The sequence below is a fragment of the Camelus ferus genome, chromosome 27 (assembly GCF_009834535.1).
Source record: "Camelus ferus isolate YT-003-E chromosome 27, BCGSAC_Cfer_1.0, whole genome shotgun sequence".
Lineage (NCBI taxonomy): Eukaryota > Metazoa > Chordata > Mammalia > Artiodactyla > Camelidae > Camelus > Camelus ferus.
Genome location: NC_045722.1, coordinates 12,234,531 through 12,255,195, shown reverse-complemented (window position 1 = coordinate 12,255,195; position 20,665 = coordinate 12,234,531). Strand labels below are relative to the sequence as shown.

The 20,665-nt window shown below is 48.9% G+C and overlaps 1 protein-coding gene across 4 annotated transcripts in view; it reads left to right on the top strand.

The window, feature by feature from the left end:
* Positions 1-20,665, top strand: part of ACAN (aggrecan) — a 61,116-nt gene that overhangs the window by 10,999 nt on the left and 29,452 nt on the right. For 3 of the 4 annotated variants that reach the window (XM_032468992.1, XM_014565922.2, XM_032468991.1), the window contains exons 2-4: positions 16,022-16,098; positions 17,868-18,251; positions 19,190-19,364. In XM_032468992.1, coding sequence (XP_032324883.1) covers positions 16,029-16,098; positions 17,868-18,251; positions 19,190-19,364 — 629 coding nt within the window. In that variant the 5' untranslated portion in view covers positions 16,022-16,028. Of the gene's footprint in view, positions 1-16,012; positions 16,099-17,867; positions 18,252-19,189; positions 19,365-20,665 lie in introns of those variants that run through there. The other variant, XM_032468990.1, reaches the window with a different exon arrangement.

Genomic DNA, 20,665 nt, shown 5'->3' with positions numbered 1-20,665 from the left:
CATAGCATCCTTTATTGACTTGCTATTGTATTTTAGATACATGCTTCATTTGTAAGCTATAAAGGAAGATTTATCAGGGAAAGCAGATTAAATAAATGATGAATCCTCCAATAGGTCAGTGCTTTATGCTAACTAGGGACTGAGCGAGGTGAGTAGAAAGGATATAAACTCCCTCCCATGACATGAGCCAAGCTCCCCCCATACACGCATTTCGTGCTGAGTCAGCAGAAAGCTCTATGAAGCAGGTCTAAACTAAGTGTCTCTGTTTTATATATAGTGACACTGGGGCAGAGCTGGTAAGCGGTAGGGCCAAGAGTTGAACTCACGGTCGTCTGATTCCAAAGTTCATGGTTTCCCGGCGATTCCATGCCCTGTGCCCTGAGAGAAGACCCTGTCATCTAGCATAAGAAAGGAAAACAGTGGGGCTTCTCGCTCAGCCTGGGGCCCATCCTTCAGGGTGTGTGTGTGTAAAACCCTGTTTATTCCTGCACATCATGCCCCTGAACTTCATGGAGATTCCTTGGCTCAGAGTCAGGGCCACTTCCATGAAAGAGAGCCATGAGCTGGAAAGACTTTGGTCCCAGAGTCTGTTGAACACTGTGATAGAAGAAAATTCTGTTTCCCAGCAGGTTCTCAAGACTTTTAACACATAGAGAACTTTCTCTCTCCTCCCTTCTCCACTAAGACACTCCTCTCCACCCTCCCAACCCCAGCTGGCTGTCACCTTGGTCACTGGGGAGTCTGTTGGCTTTGACACACAAACTTCAGTTCTCCTAATGGCCTGCCAGGACTGGAGTTTACTTTCTCCTGTAACTATCTTGAATGTAGATATTTTTAAAGGATATAAAATTTCACTTTATTTTTAGAAGCAGTTTTCCTTTGAAAAGTAATAAACGTAGAAAGTTTAGAAAATAAAAATGCTCAAAATGGAAAAAATTAAAATCTACTATAAACTTTCCATCCAAAGATAACCAGAGTTAAATTTTCTGTATATCTTTCTAGTCTTTTTTTTCCAGGGATAGATATACATAAAAGTAGAATGGAATCGCGTTCTACATATGATTTTGCAACTTGCTTTTTGTGCTTCATAATACAGGCTGAACTCGTTTCCAAGTCAGTAAACAGCTTTCCATAATTGGAATATTCTACACGCCAGGCTCTCTGTTGGATATGGTAGGGAATACAAAAGGAGGAATGAAAAGTGTTCCTTGACTTTCAGGAGAGCCCACAGTCTAGGTGGGACAGAGAGCGTGATGTCTACTGGTCAAGTGATGCAGAAAGTGAAGAGAGCCCGGTTCCCTGCCCTCGTATTGCTGCTGATTGTGCAGCTGTGGGTGAATTTTTCCATCAGGGAAAATTGGCACAGCTGCTCCCATCAAGCTCTGCTGGGTTTGAGGCTCAGCTACAGTGCAGTGACTGGTCACTGAGAGGGAACATACGTTAGTGAGAAACTCAGGCACAGGCACTCCGCTGATGGGTCTGCGTCCCCAGAGAGCCAGAGAAAATGGGCTCAAATTTGCTGCTCCCAGAGTTGGCCTCACAGTGTGAGCATTTTGAGGTAGGTGCCAAGCATGTATCTAGTGTTTGATGACACGTATTTCTCATACAACATGGCCCTCCTAACAAGCCAACTATTTATCTGCTGCTCAGATAAAGAAACAACATTCCCACCCAATAATGGGAGAAAGATGATTGTGTTCAGCTCATTTGGAGGGAATGTGGGAGCCTCCACCATGACACCTTCTTAAGAGATTTCCAAGGAAAATTTTGATCATACCTGGTTTCCGTCTTGCGTGCGGCTTTAGAGCCCAGCCCCATGAAGGTGCCGCTCCTCTGTGGGGTATGTGAAAGCATCCTAGGATGCCTAAGCAAAGCGGTACCAAGGAGGGCCCTGAGTATTCGAAAGCCTCCTTGGATATACAAAACATTACAGAAAAAAAAAATGGAACCTGTCCAAATTGGAATAGCATGTAAAGATCTCTAGATATTGTGCCAGATAGGGATATAGATTTGCCTGCTCAAAAAGAGAGAGAGAGTTGTCCAATTCATAGAGACAGAAGGTAGAATGGTGCTCCCCAGGGGCTGGGGGAGGGGAAATGGGAGCTATTTAATGGGTACAGAGTTTCAGTTTTGCAAGATGAAATGAATTCTGAAGATGGATGGTGGTGATGGTTGCCAAACAATGTGACTGCACTTAACGCCATTGAACTGTAAAATATATGAACTTAAAAATAGTTAAGATGGTAGATTTTATGTTACGTGTATTTTACCCAACTTTTTTTTTTTTAAGAATCAGTTTTTTTTAAAAAAGGAAAGGTAGCTTTTTGTGAGGACTGTGTCATTGAAGAAAGTGTCAGTGGGAGGAGCTGGAGGCAGCAGACAGCATGAATCCCTGGAAGGAGCTTTGACGAAGGGCGCTGCTCTGGCATCCTGTCGGGAGGCCATTAGGCACCATAATCCTGACAGTCTTGCAAGGGACAGTCGCACAGCCAGGAAAGAAAGGCTGGCAGAGAACGGAGGACACGCTGGAGACAGCTGGAGAGGGAGGAAATGCGAAGAGAGGGCAACCTTCTATCTCGTCAATGTTTGTAGCTCTTCACCGACTGTTCTGGAACAAGTCCAAAGTCAGAGGGATCCGGGAGGGGCTCAGAGAGCACACTCTCTGCTCTCATGGGGCTTCAACCTGATTCTACAGCCCCGAGGTGCCTTGATACTTTGAGTCAAACCTTGAAGCTAAATGCAGTCGCTGTGAAGACTCCCTCGTAGGAGGCTCACCACTGTCAGTTCATTGAATTCGTGCGTTAAAGCTGAGGCCACAGGTTGTCAAAGGTTTCTGGGTGACAAAAACAAACCCCAACAGGCTCTATCCTTAGCACCTACCCCCATCCCTGGCACAGACGTGGGAAGCAGGGAACTGGTTAAGAGCACTGGTTTTGGAGTCAGACTGATCTGGGTTTTTGATTTCTGGCTCTGCCATTTCCCTGGCTGTGGGGTTTATGGTAAATTATTTACCCACTCTAAGCCTCTGTATTCTCTGCTCCAAAAGTAGGACTAGTAACAGTGCCCCTCCCAGGACAATTGTGAGCGTTGATTGAGATGATTTGTTTGTTCACACTGCTGCCGGGCACCATGCCGACCTGGGATCAACCTTCAATACACGGCTGTTTTTAGAGGACTTAGTTATGATAGATGCTCAGGGATGAAGGAGACCTAAGGGTGAGCAAGCCCATGCATACCCTGGTAGGCACAGTCTCCTTGCAGAGGCTTGATAAATGCTACAGGCAGCGTGTGCTCCTGCTGTGATGGAGGAGGGCGACCTCAGTGGTGATGGGGACCTCACAGAGCAGGGGTCAGCCAGCAGAGATAGTGGGGGCCGTGGTTTCCTCCTGACACACACCTGACATCAGGTCATTCCCCAAACCCCCAAAAGCCCCCCATCACCTATAGAATAAAGCCCAACTCACTGGCCCAATGGAGGCTCTTTGGTAACTGGCCAGTTTGGTTTTTAAGTTTATTTGATCCTGCACCAGCTAGATCTACTCCATTATCCATGCCTTTGTTCATGTGATCCCTTCCTCCTAGAATGCCCTTTCCCTACCTCTGCATGCCCATAGTGTCCTTGTCTGTCAAGGCTCAGCTCAAAAGCTACCTCTTCTTCAAAGGTCTCCCAGGTTCCCCCACAACTGGGGTGATTTCTGCAACTTCTCAGTTCTCGGAATCCTCTCATTGAGAGAGGCTCCCCTCTCCTATTGTAGGATTTAGTCACATGTCTCATCTCGCATCCCACACAGTGGCGGGTGTTTGACAGAGGAAACGAGGGAGGAAGGAGAGCCAAGAAGCACTTGGAACTTTTCCAGATGAAAGGCAATTACTCCTTCCACACGAGGGCCAAAAGAGAACGCTCTGCTCTTCAGGGCACATGCGCCAAGAAGGGAAAGTATTGCCGTGGGATGAAGAGGCTTGTTCACTGTCCACTCAACCCACACTGAACCACCCTAGGCAGGACAAGCTAACCTGATGGAGCAGTAAGGTGCAGTTTCAGGAGGTCTCCAAGACCACCTCCTGGTCCAGTAATTCACTGGAAGGACTCCTAGAACTCAGCAAAGCTGTTACACTCACAGTTACAGTTTGTTACAGCAGAAGGATACAGATCAAAATGAGCCAAGGGAAGAGGCGCACAGGGCAGGGCCCCAGACAGACCAGTCACGCGTGGCCAGCTGCGCTCCCCCAGGGAGTCGTGCGGACAACACTTCCTTCTCCCAGCAGCAGCGGGTTACAACAAGCACAGAGTATTGCCAACCAGGGAAGCCCACCCGAGCCAGGCTGTCCAGGGTTTCCTTTGAGGGTTGGTCGTGTAGCCGTGGCTGACCACCCACTTGGCTGACCTTAGTCTCCAGCCCCTCCAGAGATCAAGCTAGTACCATATGACCCAAGACGCCCACTTTAAGTCACAGTGTTAGCATAGACTGTTCCAAGGCTCCCATGTCAATAAGAGCTTAGAGATGGCTTTCTGGGAGCCAGGTCCACAGCTCCCATTGGCTCTCAAAGAGAAGCATGACCCCAAAGGGGACTGAGTGGATGTTCCCCATGAAGTCTTCCCAGTCCGGGAATCAGGGCCTGCAAACTAGAGTGAAAAGAATGAAGTTTGATTCTAAGTGGCCCATCTTCTTTCTTACTCCTGACTAGATCCCAGGACTACAATCCAAGAACATCTGCCCCCAAAGTTTACGGGATTGGGCTAGGCACCCCTTGCTTCCTTTCAGCTGCATCCCAGGTGCCTCGCCCTCTGCTTTGCCCAGGAATCTGGCTGTAACCCCAAACGTCTGGTGGCCCATTCTGGCCAGGACCTTCAGCTTCCAAAAGCCTTTACTGAAGATCTTTTTTGAAACCTGGGCTCAATTCCCACCCAGGGAGGCCACCGAGGAGTCATGCTGAGTCCCCCAGCCCCCTTCCCAAACTCCTACAGGAAGGAGCGCTCTGTCCTGCCAGGTTGGCGGTCAGCACCGAGTTAAGGGAACTCAGTTCTTGGCCCAAGATTCCTGCCCCAGGAAAGGTACTTGTGCCTGATGGAAACTTTGGACTGAAGGATACTCTTTTCCAAAATCCTAGGTCTGATATTTACACAACGTCTGAAATTAATGCAGAGAAAACCTCCAAGTGCCTGGGCTGGAACAGAAGGCTGAGAACAGGAAGGGGCAGGTCCCAAGTACTGGGTTTTTTTCCACAAAGAGAACAGGGCAAAGCTCCACATCCCTGGGCGAGTGAATCATGAACCATTAATCCTGCCATGTACCTCTCCACTTTATACTGGTTTTACTGCGATTTTGAAACCTAGAGTGAGGAAAAGTGGGAATAATGGGGAAAGTTGATCGTGTTGAGTTGAATTCTTCCCTCGGGTACCCACCCTGGACCAGTCATATGCTTCGGGGCCAGGTTTGGCTGCAGCCCCACTGAAGGCAGCACCATCAAGGCCAGCCTTCCTTCTCAACTTCCTTCTTAACTTGGCTCACTCCCAGCCCCTTGGAAATGCAGCCTTCCTCAGGCTGCCAGCATGGCTCTGAGTTTGTCCCTGGATGCTGTCTCTGGAGTTACCCACCACTCCCTGCTTGGCAGCCTCCAGGCCCATCTTGTCCACTCCTAGTCCTCTCCTAGCAGGAGTGGAGGGTGAATAGGTCTTTCCAGGGGCCACGTGTATGCTCCAGGCAACCCCTGACAACCGTACTCAGAGTTACCCTCCCTCCTAGGGCTTCTAAAGTGTTCCAGAGCTGAGGAGCTTAGAAATCAAGTGACTTGCAACCGTTATGATCAGCCTTAAGCTTCACACTCCTTCCATTCCCAACTTAATCCAGAAGGGACATAGCCCATTCATTAAGCGCCGTTCTTTCTTTCATTCAACAGATATTTACTGAGCACCTACCATGTGGCAGGCACCGTTCTAGGCACCTGAAGTATAGTAGTGAGCAAAGCGGACCAAAGTCCCCGCCCTCATAAACTGCATATTCTCTTGGGGGAACAGACAATAAATGAACAGAAAGGGGCAATATTTCTAATAATGATGATGATATAAATAAACAATAATAGGGTGACATGCCAGGGAGGCACCAGTAGGGGTGAGGGAACAGGGTAGTGAGAGAACAGGGTGGTGAGAGAAGGAACATTTGAACTGAGGCTGGAGGATGAAAAGTGGCCAACTAGGGAAAGATCCAGAAATGTGTACCAAGAAAAAGGAAGAGCAGGTACAAAAGCCCTTAGGAGGAAACAGATTTTTATGTCCAAGAGTGTGGCTGGGAATAAAGGTATGAGATGCAGTGTGAGTAGGAGCGAGGGCAGATCATGTAGGGACTTGTAGGTAATGGGAGAGGGTGGACTTTACTCCAAAAACTTTCATCCTGTTCTGCCATGAAACATTGACTAAGATTCCTTGTGCTTTAGCCATCCCTTCTGACCTGAGTTAAGCATCCCTGGCTCTTTCAAGATTCCAATGTGATACAAGCTCCTTTCCTCCCAGCTCCTCCTGCCACCCCACCCAACAGGATCAGACTACTCAGAGGACACAGGACTTCTGTTTGATGATCTAGACGGAACAAGAAGAAGTTTAGAGCAATCTGACATAGGAATCATCATTTCCTGCCTCTTCTCCTAACTGGAAATCAGCAATTTCCAGAGGCCGCGTTCATGGGTATTCTGACCAGAGCTGCCAAGAAACTTGCCCAGATAGCATATGATGGGTCCAAGCTATGAATTCAGATTGTATTTCTAAGGTACCCACCTTCTCCTGTACTGTATCATATCCCAGGAAAGTGAGAAAAGGCCATTTTAGGAAATTGCATACCACCTGTGTTCAAAGTGGACCCCAGAGAGAAGACGAAGAACAGCATATTTCTTGTAATAGATCCAAGTCACAGTTATCACTAACAAGGACGTTTATCAGAGGCTGAAAGGGAATCAAGACAGAAAAGCTGGCGAGAGGAGAAACTGAAGTTTTCTAAAGTATTTAATGTTCTCCGTGCCCTGAACCAGGGTCTGCTCCTCCCAGTTTCTCATTGTGCTCATCACCCACCTCCAAAGGCAGGGTCTTTACCTTCAAGCCCACGTAAGCCTTCAGCAAACCAAGGCCAGCGCTGTTTTTATTGTGGGACCAGCATCCTCCAGGCCCCTGGTAAAGACAGTGAGTTTGGCCACAGATTGGCAGTGGCAGAAATAGCTCACTGAGCTGATGTCTGAAGCTGAAATTCAGAAAGGGCTTCCTTCCTTTGTCTCACCTCTTCCTGCAAGGAGTTGGCTGGCTCTTCCAGCTGCTGGAGGCAAGGGTTCTCACATGGCAGGGCGAGACTTTAGAAAGGTCCAGAAGACCCAGCCCAAGGGAGGGCTCTACTGACTTTTCTGGTGAGTTGACTGATAAGGAGGCCAATTACTCATGAACAAGTGACGTTCATGCCTTTGCAGATACTGGCTGAGCCATGGTTCATTCAATCAGGAATGACTTGATTGAAGCTCTTTTAAAAACTGGCCCTAAAAACCCCTGGAAAGAAGTTAACAAGGACCACCTACAGCGCTGCAGAGCAGAAGTGGATTTGTGTAGTGGCCATCTTTTTTGGAGCCCTCAGGCAATTTACATGAAGGACTTGGGGGAGAAGCCAGCCACCATGTTGGGCGGCAGGGGCCAGTCCTCCATTGGAAAGATAGGACTTGGAGCTCTAGCCAGGTTCTTCCCTGCTGATGGAGAGTCCAAGAGTGGATTAGGACTCTTGGGAATTTGCCTCCTCCATACTGGCCTCTGTGTTATTATTAGATACCCCCAGCTCTGCCCACATTCCAGGCACCCTGTAGTCCTGGGCGGAGCTGGAGTAGATGTTGGATTTCTCTCTTATGAACTAATTAAGGATTCATGTTACCCTCTACCAACCCCTAAAACCCTCTGGATCTGAAATTCAATGAGAACATCTCCCCTCTTCCCTTTAAATGAAATATTTGTTGACTGAAGAATGGAATGAATGAGTAAAACTAGGATGTAGAGAAGCTGGGAATGTTGAGGAAAAAACATGGAATTTATAACCATAAGACATGGGTTCCCAGCCAAATTTAGCCACTTACTATCTGTATGACTTTCGGCAAGTTACTTAACCTGAGTAGTCATCTCACAATCTGTAAAGTGAGGATAACAGTACCCATCTGTGAAAGACTGTTTTAAGCATGACATTATGTACCATTGTGATCAGAGCACAGTTCCTGGCACATAGTAGGTCCTTCATAAAGGTAGTCTTTAGATTGTCCATGAAACCACTGTATAAGCTGATTCCAACTGTAAGATGCTAACTCTTGCCTGAGAGTGGAAGGGGGATGGCTGCTCTCACCCAGTAACCATGGAGAAGCTCTGAGAGTAACGAGTCTTACGTCACTGGAGAGGACACCAGCAGCATTAGGATCTCACTTACAGTCCAGAATTTTATTTGAATCCATATACCCCATGCAGGCTTGGGTGAACACAGGAATGAGCCCTAGGTTAGCCAAGTTGGTGGCGGAGGCGGTGGGGTCGTCCATTGCTATAATTGTAGATCAAATGATCATCCACAGGTAGGGTGTCATTTAAATTAGATCTAAGTATAAACTGTATTCGGGTGTAACTTCTTATCAAGCCAGCATGTGCAGGTTGAGGGGCTACTATGTGCAGAGCCCGGTGCTCGGTGCCCACGGAAGGTGCTCAGTGCGTCTACACTAGATTGAATGCAGTGATGAGCGTAAGTGATGCAGCTGTTCTCCTTCCTTAACGAGGGCGGATCCAGTTGGACAAGATTTAGGAAAGGAAATGGAATTTACTGAGAGCCATACAGTGTCTTTTATTTAATCCCCACAAAAGTCCTTTGTTGTTATTTGATCAGCACTTTAGAAGTAAGGAAATTGAGTCTTCAAGAGGTTAAATAATCGGGCCAAGATTTTATGTTCACGTGTAAGTATCAGGGTTGTGATTTAATAGGATCTACATGACTCCAAAACCATGATTTTCCCACTAGCAGCCCTGCACCCCACCCTTGTCCTCACCACTTCCCCACCCACACACCCTCGTAAGTGCTGGGCCTGGGACTTTAAAATAACCATGGGAAAGAAGTCACAAGCTGGGATGTGCTGGTTTATTAGTTGGTGGTAACAACAAGGACTGACAGGGGCAGAAGGGAGATGGTTTCAGTCTGGGTTACCTGGGGGAAGTTCCCGGAGGTGGCATTTGCACTGGGTTCAGAGAAGGCCATGATTAGGTCAGAAGCAGAGCTGTTCTACAGATGTAGAATCTTCTGGAAGGAACAAATTATGTGAGCAAAAGGAGGGAGGGGAAAGGGCAGGGCCAGACCCAAGCCAAGGGCACTGCTGGGAATCAAACGTACGGCCACGTTAGCAAAGGGTCTTGAGTACCAATGTGGTGAGTACGTTCGGGAGGTATGACTCCCTCTGGATCTGTGTCATTTCTGATTTCTTTTTTTCTCCCAATTTCTCCACTTGAGCCTTGCTCTTCCCTTCAGAGCCTCCCCTAACTCCTCTGAGACTCAGATAGGACCCTCACAACCTCACAGCATCTTTGCATCCCCCCACCCCTCGCTTCTTCCCCAGCACATCAAGAGCACAGGGGCATCTTTCCAAGTGGGCTTGAGCCTTCCCAGAGAATGCTGACCTGGGTGCAGGAGCAGAACAAGCAAGAGATAAGCTGGGCCCTACCTGTGGGGGAGGCTGTGATGAGTGAGATGTGACTCACTCTGACCTTGTGTCAAGTGAGTCTCTCTTCTGCACTGTGTGGAGCTCGTATTTAGAATCTCAGAGAACTCCAGGGCCAGTTTTCCCACTCTGCTCCATGTCAAAGATGGAAAAACTGAAGCTCGGGGTCATGCAGCCATTCCAAGCAGGGTCAAGGCTAGGACCCTGAGCCCACTCACTCATGTCTGCTATCTCTGCACAGGTTTATCTCCACATTCGATAAGCAACTCAGGGGAAAACCCTTCCTCCCCCTCTCACCGTGCCCCTCTGTCTTAGCACAGCCCTGCTCAAGGCCAATCCTAGACAAAACTGTGGGCTTGAAAAGTTTATCTGCAGCACCCCCAGCCTCCTGCCAATAGCCTTTCTCGGTGGACCCTCTTAATTGCCTAGAAAGCAGAAAAACATCTGCAGTACTTAACATGCTTTGGTGATGACAGAGCCGTCATAAAATAGGAATAAGAAAATAAACAATATGGGAAAAGACATAGAGAATAAGGAAGAAGGGGAGAGGAGAAAGAGGAGTAAATACAAAGAAGTGTTAACATCCCCCCAAATTATCTTCACTATGTTCCTGGGGTGACGCTTGCATTCTGATTCCAGTGTGCAGATGGGAAAACTGAGAGCCTGCATGAGTTCCCGTGGAATCAGTTTCCTGGCTCCCCCTTTTCCACACCCTTTCATGTGTCTGTTTAGAATATGTAGAAAATTAGCAGCTGCAGTTAGGGTCACTCTAGCCAGATGTGTCCTTGGTGTGGGATCCCTGCCACTTTCTCTTTGCTGGATTTAAAACCAGCCTCAAGTGCACCTGCTTTTATGCACAGATCCATGAATGATAAGAGACGAGGTACGACTGGGGGATCAGCCGGCAAATAAGTGATGTGCTGGAGGCTGGAGGCTGGAGGCTGGGGGGATGGCTGACCTTGATCCTTTTGAATCCCTCCCCAGGAATTAAGTCACAGACACAGAGCCCCTTGGGTACTGGCAAATCTTACTGGTCAACCAGTCTGCTGAATTCCAACATCCACCAATTCATTTGACAAGTAGATGTGAAATACCATTGTTCATTGTAGCCCCCACCCCCCTACCACCACCCCTGCACTGTGTGAATTAACACAGGAGGACTTCTTTTTTTTTGACTTAAGGCTTGATTTTAAACCTTGAGGAAGTCACAATCTGCAGGATAAGGCCAAGGTAGCCTATAAAACAACAGAAAAATTAGACGCCTAAAAAAGTGACCGTAGAGGCAGTCACAGTTGGGAGAGCAGAACCGAAGGGCAGGGCCTGATCAGCTTCATAGAGAACACAGGAGCACAGGGTCAGGGAAGGGGGAATAAATCCATCCACTTATCCAGCAAGCATCTGCTGAGTCTGTACTGATGTGGCTGTCTGGCTGGGCCTGGGCATCTGACATGGAGGTGAATGTGACCCTACCCTGCCTTCAAGCTGTCAGACTGGCCTTGGTTTCAGGGTCACCTTCAGAACTTCTGCAGGACAGCAAAATGAACGAAGAATAAGTCTTCATTGGAAAAAGAGAAGTGCCCATTATCCTCCTCCTTTTTCTTTATTACTATTAGTAACTTCCAGCAATGTGCTGGTAAACCCACTCTCAAAAAAGGAAAGAAAGAAAAAAAAGAAAGAAAAGCCCTCGTCTGTAGTGTCTCCTGATTTCCAGAGTGTTAATACCCTCATCGTGACCATTTTCAAGCTGCTGATGTGACGTCACTGAACATGGAGTTGAGAAGAGATGCTTAAAATTGGCTTCAGCTCAACACTGGTTCTCCCTGGATCCCTGGGAAGGGAAAACCCTGGGTGTCACACTCCTCACTGCACATGGACCATGACCTCCCCAAGGTCACATGTTGTACTGCTGTGCTAGCATTAGCATTGCTATGTGCATCACAAGCAAGCCATATATGTCCCTGGCTGAGATTTATTGACTGCAAACTGGGAGTGGCCTTACCTCAAAGGGCTGTACCTCTCATGGGTGCTCGACAGATGTTGTCCTCCAGGCCCATCCATCCTCCCTTGGCCTAGAATTGGAGGAGGTGACTTCTAAGGTACTTGGGCCTCCATTTGTTCATTCATTCATTCAGCAGGTATTTTCTGATGGCCCTCCTTCTGTGCTGGGCATTTTGCTGGGGGCCAGGGAGAAAGTGAGGAACAAGACAGACAAGCTCGCTGCTCTGTAGAGCTCACAAGCCTGGGATTATGACTGCCAGTCCTGAGAACTGGGGACCAGAAGTCTGGTCCTGACTCCATCTCCAACCTACCATGTGGCCTTGAGCAAATAACTTACCCTCATTGGGCCTCAGTTTCTTCACCTGCAAAATGGAAGCACTGGACTTGATGTTCGCCAAAGTCTAGCCCAACTCTGACCTTTTGTGGCTCCAGGGAGGGAAGAGAGGTCTGGAAGCCATGTGAGGAAGACTTGAAGGAACTAGGAATGTCTCCATAGGAGAACAGCGATGGGAGAGCAGATCAGACCCCTGGAGGTCCGGCAGGAGTCCCATGAAAGAGGAATGGCCCCTGAGGGTAGAACTCGGGGGTGGAAATTATAATGAGGAGGGTCATCTTGACTCTGTCTTAGAAGATGCTGAGCACAGTTGGAGCTGCCCAGCAGTGGTGGGGGCTACCCTATTCAACCAGAGGCTGAAGACCACTTGCCCCAGCCACATAGACAGGATCCCTGGCAGGGAGGTCGTGATTGTAAACCCCAAAGCAATCAGTTTTGAAGAAACCACCCCCCAAAAAAGTCATTTGGTCCACTGTGCTACGTGGAAAAAGCAAAAAGGACACCAAATGATTACAATTCCACAGAACACAAGTGAATGCCTAAGGAAAAAGACCAGAAAGATAATTATCAAAACATGAATAATGGTTGGATTAGGATTGAGGATTAGGATGATTTATTTTCTCTAGTTCCCTATTTTCCAAACGTTTGGTAGCTTGGTGATGTTATTTTTGAAACAAAGGCAGTTTTATCCTTTATGGAAAGTCATCTAGTCCAGCCCTCATCCCAGGGCACGAAGCCTCCCTGTAACCGCTAAACTCTCTTCCAGTCCCTTCATTCTGAGAGGCTCACCCAGGCCTGACACCAGCGAGGTGGGGGGAGAGTGGTGCTGATGGATGCCTGCTGAGTGCCAGACCCTGGGCTGGGTACCGAGCCAGAGACACAGCCCCTGCCCTCCAGAGGTGGGGGGGTGGGGGGCCCTGCCTGGCATGTTATCTCGCTCGGCCTCTGAAACAGCTGTGGGGGTGAGTCTTGTGCTGTTAAAGCAGGAGGTGGCTGAGCCAGGACCAGGGGATCCAATGCACGTTGCTGGAATAGGAATTCAGGGCAGGCAGGTCAGGTGCCCAGTCAAGCCCCTCAGCTGATGGAGTAAAGGCCAAGGCCCCGGCAGGGCTGGCAGGCATGGGACAGAGTCTAGCTGACGGGGAGGTGGAGGGAGTCCCTGTCTTCAACTATAGATCTCTCCCTCTCTCCCTCTCCCTCTCTCTTTCTCTCTCTCACACACCCACAGCCTCACTCAGGTTCAAAGCACTAACAAAGCCGCCATCAGGCCTCCTAATATTTCCCTCCTGAGAAAGCCAGTTCCTTGATGATGAATCCAGCCCCACAGAAGTGCCACTCACACACCTCGCCTTCACCCAGCATCCGCGTCCTGCTCCCCAAAGCTCCTCTTCCCTTAGTTTCAGGCGCCCCCCTTCCCCTTCCACCAGCCCAGCTACCCAGGCCCCTCGCCACCTTTGCTTCCCATGGAGAAAGGCCTCCCTGTTGACAGGCCTGGCAGGACCCATCTCCTCACATAAAGGCTCAGTGAGTCCTGGAGACACTTGGAGTCCAGACAGAATGGAATTTCTCCCTATTTTCTTTACAGCTGAGAAAACACACACAAACACAAGAGCATATTTATTGCAATATTTCTATCCCAAAGTTTGTCTTAAAAAAAAGAAGAAATAAAATTAGTTTCTCTGCCCACATCCCCCCCACCCCAACACACACACATACACACACACACACACACACATACACACACACACACACACACACTCCCTGCCCTTTTCATTGCTGGCCGAGGCCAGGGGAAAAAACTGAGTGGGCCCAGGCCCCACAGAGAACCACTGCGTCCCGGACAATGTTGGGCTTGTTCAGAGAGGGAGGGAAGAAACACAACTCCAAAAACATACACAGAACTGCCCAGTGAAGGGTGTTCTGAAGGAGAAGAACAGGCGGGCCTTGTGTCTGGACGTGGTTTCCCTGAGGCTCTGGGAAGAGAGTGGCCTGGGAGACGAGCCCCCTTCTCACTGTGGAGACTCTTTCTTGGCTGTCACTGCTCACACTGGGCCTGAACCAGAGGCCCCTCAAATGCCAGAGCCTGGAGCCCCAGAGATTTTTTTTTTTTCTTTGGAAGACAAAAAAAATCCCTGAGGAGAAGCAAGGAGCTACTTCTTAGGCCTTCGGGATTTTCCAGACTTCCTACAACATGAGGGAGACAAGCCTCAGACGTTCATGTCTGGAGCCCAGCAGCGCCCACACAGACAGCCCTTTCCTCACTCTGGGGACCGGCGTATGTGGAGTGAATGGAGGATAGTGGTGGAAAGACCACTCAAACGACAGGCCGGGGTCACCCAAGAGGGTCCCCAGAGTCCTGGGTCCTGCCCGCTCCTCCCCCACACATTCCTGAGAGGAGGACCCCAGGAGCCCCTCATCCTTAACTCCATCCCGCCGCAGCCAGTGGTGACCGAGCCAATAGCGACGCCTGCTGGGCCGTCCGATACTGGCCGAGTCAAGGTCCCAGAAGCGGGCGGCCTCAGCTGGGCACTACTCTCAGCCACAGAAAGCGCTGTTCTTGTCTTTAGTTCCCTCCTCCTTGCGGAGCATCTGTGAGGCAAACACTTTTTAAACCAAGACTAAATGCTCACAGACTGAGAGGAGGGCAGGGAAGATACCAATGCAAGTCTGTCCAACAGAACAACTCAGTAAACATCCTCAAGTATTCGCCATGGGATGCACAGGTGTCTACGGTGGGACTGCGTACCCTCTAGGCAGTGGTGCCCCATCCTAGGGAGCTTTTAAAATACCTGAGGACCGCTGAAGCCCAGATGATTTCAGGGAGCAGCCAAGACTAAGAACCAGCTCGCTGGTTGATCTCTTGTAAATTCAGTTGGGTCTTCTGGGGGTCTACCTGCACTGGCCCACTTGGAGTCAGGGTCCCATTTGTGCAGGAGAAGCCCTTTACAAGTCATTGTCACAGATGAGTATACTTAGCATGACAGTTTTCCAGCAGATGACAATAAGGAAGGTTTGTTTCTCTAATTCACATGAAGTCATTGTTTGGGCCAGCAGGAGGGATCTAGGGGTCCAAGGCTTTCATTTCTCTCCTAAATTATTAATCTGTCCATCCCACAGTCTCCTCAAGAACTCTCTGGGTGAGCATCCTTCCCTTGACTTGAACCAGGCCTCTGAATTTTGCCCCAAAACTTGGAGCAATCTCCATCCTAAAACACACAAGATCCCTGAATCTGAAGTTGGTGGCAGGTCCAGATTTCATCAGGGATGTTGGGTAACTCACATCACTTCTCAGGGTCTGGGGGATTGTGTTAGTCAGGGTTCTCCAGAGAGGCAGGACCATTGGGATATTTGCATACCTATAGAGAGAGACTTATTATAAAAATTGGCTCACACGACAATGAGGTATTTGGCAAGCTAGAGAGCCAGGGTTCCAGCTGGAGTCTGAAAGCTTGAGACCCAGGCAGGAAAGACTATCTCTTCTTCGGGGGTGGTTCAAACTTTTTGTTCTATTCAGGCCTTCAACTGATTAGATGAGGCCCACCTGCATTAGCAGGGCAATCTTCTCTATTCAGTCTACCAATTCAGATGTTAATCTCATCCCAAAACACCCTCACAGATGCACCCAGAATAACAGTTGACCAAATATTTGAGCACCCCATGGCCCAGTCGGGTTGACACAGAAAATCAACCATCACAAGCATCCTTCAGAGTGAGCCTTTGTTGGTTGGAAAATGAGAGGTCTCCTAGAAAAGGTAGCAGAAGGTTTCCAGCCTCACATCTGTAATGAAACTAAGAATCTGTGAAGGTTTTGTGAGGAGGGAATTCTTGGAGAAGATATCTCCCAAATCAAATGCAACTTCCTTACCTTGGTGTGATTTCAGATCCACGGGTGTGGAGTTAATCTCACTCGTCCTGTGACAAATGCCCTCAACTTCACTGTAGCTGAACTTCCAAATAACACCTCTGCTTCTGCCTCCCCTCTTCCAGGTGAACTATGACCACTCTACTCTTGGTGTTTGTGACTCTGAGGGTCATCGCAGCAGCTATCTCAGTAGAAGTTTCAGGTGAGGACACTCCCACGCATGCCCCATTTAACCAGCAGGCACTGAGGATTGGACTCTGGGGATGGAGAACCAAGCCTGGCACTGCTAGTCCTGGTGCTTGCTCTGAACCATCACATCAGAGAAGGGACGCCCTCTGATCCTCCTCCAGCCCCAGTTCTCCCTAAAGGATGAAGAGTCTGGGCCAACAAGACTTGTCCACTCAGATCTGTGCTCCCTCTGGGTACCCAGGATGTCCAGAATTCCCTAAAAACTGGACCCAAGTCACTTCCAAGGCTGCATGGGTCTCTCCTTTGAGTCTATCCTCTCATGAGGGGACCACACCCCTGGTGTGAGCTGCCCCTAGGACGGAGGGAGAGTGAAGGGGTGGCTGTTCGGGTGTTGACAGAGCTGGGATGTGAGGCCCGGGATAAACACCGACCTCTCACAGTGCAGAGCAGTGACGGGACGACAGGCGCCCTGATTTCCCCTCCTCCAGCTTGGCCACCACCTCCCAAAGCAAAGCTCTAAGGAATCCAAGAATTCTAAATTTGAATCTGGCTTTTCATTTTGAAAGGTATCACTGCCTAATAAGAAGATAGAATGTATTTTATTCAACAAGCTGATTTATAACTTTTAAATATTTAGACATACAGCCTATGGGTCTCCATTTGTACTCTTGCTCTGGGACCCACAAATATTCAGCCCCGGGCTATAACCTGGGATGGCTTACCCACACAGGCCAACCAGTTTGCTTGAGAGCTTTAAAAGCTGCAGAGCTGGACACTGCTATCACTTTCGGCTGTCCCCAGAGAACTACCACCCACTAAAACCATGCTACTTCGTCGTGTGCTAGGACTGAGCGTTCACAGGGAGATTTGTGTGGAAGGGCCTCGTGGTGACCGCCCAGGACCTCAAAAGGTTAGGGCTGGACCCCTAACATTCCCAAATCTCCATTCCTTGCTTTGTTGTGTATCTTCCACCCACAAATATCTGAAACATTTTTATTTTCTACCTGTAGGCTTTCCTGGGAAAAAAGTTTCCATAAGTATATAACTCTCTGTGAAATGTACTGTTTTGTGAAAGCTGTTCCCTTCCCATTGCAGGGAGATCTTTGCCTTCTAACGGGGTTTGGCAAACATGCTGCCTCTTCCCTATCAATGCCCTACGTGAATTTTGGTGGAGTCTAATCATATCCCAACCCCACCTCTGTCTGACTCTTTGAAGACTTCAGTGTCATCCTCTCTGTTGCTTCTCCAGCCAGACCCCAATCCCCCAATAGCTGAAGAGAATGACTTGTCCCTCTGCCAGATCCTGATGGAGCCCAAGCAGACCTCCTCAAGTGGGACACATCTTTGACATTTTTGTATCTTAGCTTTAAAAGTTGTGTGGATTTTCTTTTCTTCCCCATAATAATTTTTTTGACCTCCAAATAATTTTTCCACAATCTTTGAGTCAAGCAGTCACTCCAGGAAGATGCCTCCTGTTTACCCTATGGCTTGGCATCCCCTAGGGTACCCCAGTCTGAGAAACAGAGAGATGGTCTCCCCTCTGAAGTTCCCCCTAGTCCTCTGCAGCCTCTACTGGCTCCATAGCTCCTGTCTTGAGGCACAGAGACCAGGGTCTTGAGGAAGCTGCTCTGGAAGGGAATCCATGTGGCACAGGAACGTCCCTCAGCACAGACACACACGTGTTCATGGGTCATTGTCATTTCCAGAAGGACTGACAGGGAAGCTGGGTGGTCCTCTCCAGGCACTAACAAGTCTGTCTCCCACCCCATGTCTCCCCCACAGACCCTGACAACTCGCTGAGTGTCAGCATCCCTGAACCATCCCCCCTGCGGGTCCTGCTGGGAAGCTCCCTCACCATCCCCTGCTATTTCATCCACCCCGTGCACCCCGTGACCACCGCCCCCTCCACCGCCCCTCTCGCCCCGAGAATCAAGTGGAGCCGTGTTTCCAAGGAGAAGGAGGTGGTGCTGCTGGTGGCCACCGAAGGGCAGGTGCGGGTCAACAGTGCCTACCAAGACAAGGCCACGCTGCCCAATTACCCGGCCATCCCCAGCGATGCCACCCTGGAAATCCAGAACCTGCGCTCCAATGACTCTGGGATCTATCGCTGTGAGGTGATGCACGGCATCGAGGACAGTGAGGCCACTGTGGAGGTCGTGGTGAAAGGTGAGAGCCTCCCACAGGGACGCTGCTTCACCTGCGGATGGAGCCAGAGTGGCATCCTCACTGGTGTGCACCCAGGCTGGCTGGCTTTCAATCCCAGCTCCTCCCCAGCTGGTTTGCACCCCAGTCAAGTTACTTAACTTCAGTTGCTTCCTCTGTGACACAGAACTGGTAATATCACTCTCTCTGGACTTTGGGGAAATTAAATACTCCCTGGTCATATTCACACTTAAATGACAGTCTTTGCTTCCTAACAATCCTGTGACTCAGTGACCCTTGTGATCATCCCCATTTTACAGACAAGCAAACTGAGGTTCAGTTACTGCCTGAAGTTTCCCTGGAAGTGAGCCAGAGCAATCTCCCGACTCTCCATCCAGTGTCTTTTCCCTCCCCCACCTCCAGTTCCAGAAGCCAAAGAAAGGGATGGGGACTCCCTGGTTCCCTTTCCCTCCATTGCCCAAGGAAAATGCTTATGTCCTTGGTTGGCTTCAGAACTTCAGTCAGCACTAGATTTTTCCTGTTGGGAGGCTCTGCCACAGATGGTCCACTCCTGTGAGAGCCTTAAACAGGACTCCCACTAAGAAGCCCCTGGGCTTAAGGTGCGTGAACATCTAAGTGTCTCTTTCCCCAAAGCAAATATGGGGTCCTGGAGTGACAACAAAAAATTATAAGGAGACCGATTTTAGGTCAAGTCAGAGAAATTTCTGATGGTCAGAATTATCACAAGTATTCCAGTATGTCTTGTGGGGTAGTGGAGATGAGTTATGGGAGATGTTCCAGCAAAGGCAGAAGGACCACGTGAAGACGTGGAGAGGGGATCCTCAGGGAGAGGCCAGACCAGATGTCTCTAAGGTCTCCATGACCATCGTCATAATTCTGCGAGGACCTCCATGGTGAGAGGCTGTGCCTGACCTGCTGTCCCACCCTCACGTGTCTTGCAGGCATCGTGTTCCATTACAGAGCCATCTCCACGCGCTACACCCTGGACTTTGACAGGGCCCAGCGGGCCTGCCTGCAGAACAGTGCCATCATCGCCACGCCCGAACAACTGCAGGCCGCCTATGAGGACGGCTTCCACCAGTGCGATGCCGGCTGGCTGGCCGACCAGACCGTCAGGTTAGCCCCCAGGCCACCGTCAGAGTAGGGTGGGCAATGGGTTGGAACGGTGACCAGCACTGAGCTGAGACCAGCCTGACACCGTGGCCAACCCAGGCTGGGGCTGGAGGGATGCCTTGGCCAATTCTAAGTCAGACACCCAATGACCTGTCCCAAATCCTTGATCTTCTGTCCTGCGGTGGAGTGAGTAGCCACTAGCAACTTGGCCCTACATGAGCATTTTCTCCATGGAAATTACACATCATTATTCTTCCTACCCATTTTTTCCCTTTGCCACCATTTCTGTGCTTACTTCTTCTTTAAACATGGGTGATTACATATTTTTGTAAACCACTTTACATCCTGTTTTTTTTTTCCTACAAGTACAATTTCTTTATTAGGATTTAGGATTTTGATTCACATGAAAGGCTTACTTTTTTTATTTTTTTAAACATTTTTTATTGATTTATAATCATTTTACAGTGTTGCATCAAATTCCAGTGTAGAGCACAATTTTTCAGTTATACATGAACATACATATATTCATTGTCACCTTTTTTTCTCCATGAGCTACCATAAGATCTTGTATGTATTTCCCTGTGCTATACAGTATACTGGGATTTCAAAATTGTAGAATACATCCTGTTTGTTTTTAATAAGGCAAGACATACATAAATTAAGCTTCTTGGCACATTTTTCCCTGAGCACAGCTGCTGAGGGATGGGTTGCCCACAGGACAGACAGAGCCCTGCCTTCTAGGGCTCTCAGTCATGTGAGTGAGCCTGTTAAGGCAAGATGAGACAGTTCATTCGGGGTGGATCAGAGCCCTGAATGCAAAAGCCAGAACCACAAAGCCACAAGAAGAAAACAAAGGAAAATATCTCTGTAATCTTGGGGTAGGCAAGACATCTTAGGACACAAAGCCCATCAACAATTTTTAAAAGAGCAAAATGAGACAACAGCCTGACATGGTGCAGAAACCCACACCTCAGCCTCAGAAAGAGCTGGGCTCAAACCCCAGCTCCGACACTTGGAAACTGTGTGACCTTGAATCAATTGCTTAACATCTCTGGGCCTCTGTTTCTTCCATTTAAAATACAGCAATTATAGCACTTGCTTCATTAGGTTGATATGAGACTCAAATGGTACAGAGCAGGGTTCAGCAAACCATGGCTCATGGGTCAAGTCCAACTTACCCTTTGTTTCTGTAAATAAAATTTTATGGGAACACAGTCACGCCTATCTTTTTAGGTTGCTTTGCACCGCAATCGCAAGGTTGACTGGTCACAATGGAGACCCTGTGGTCTGCAAGATCTAAAATA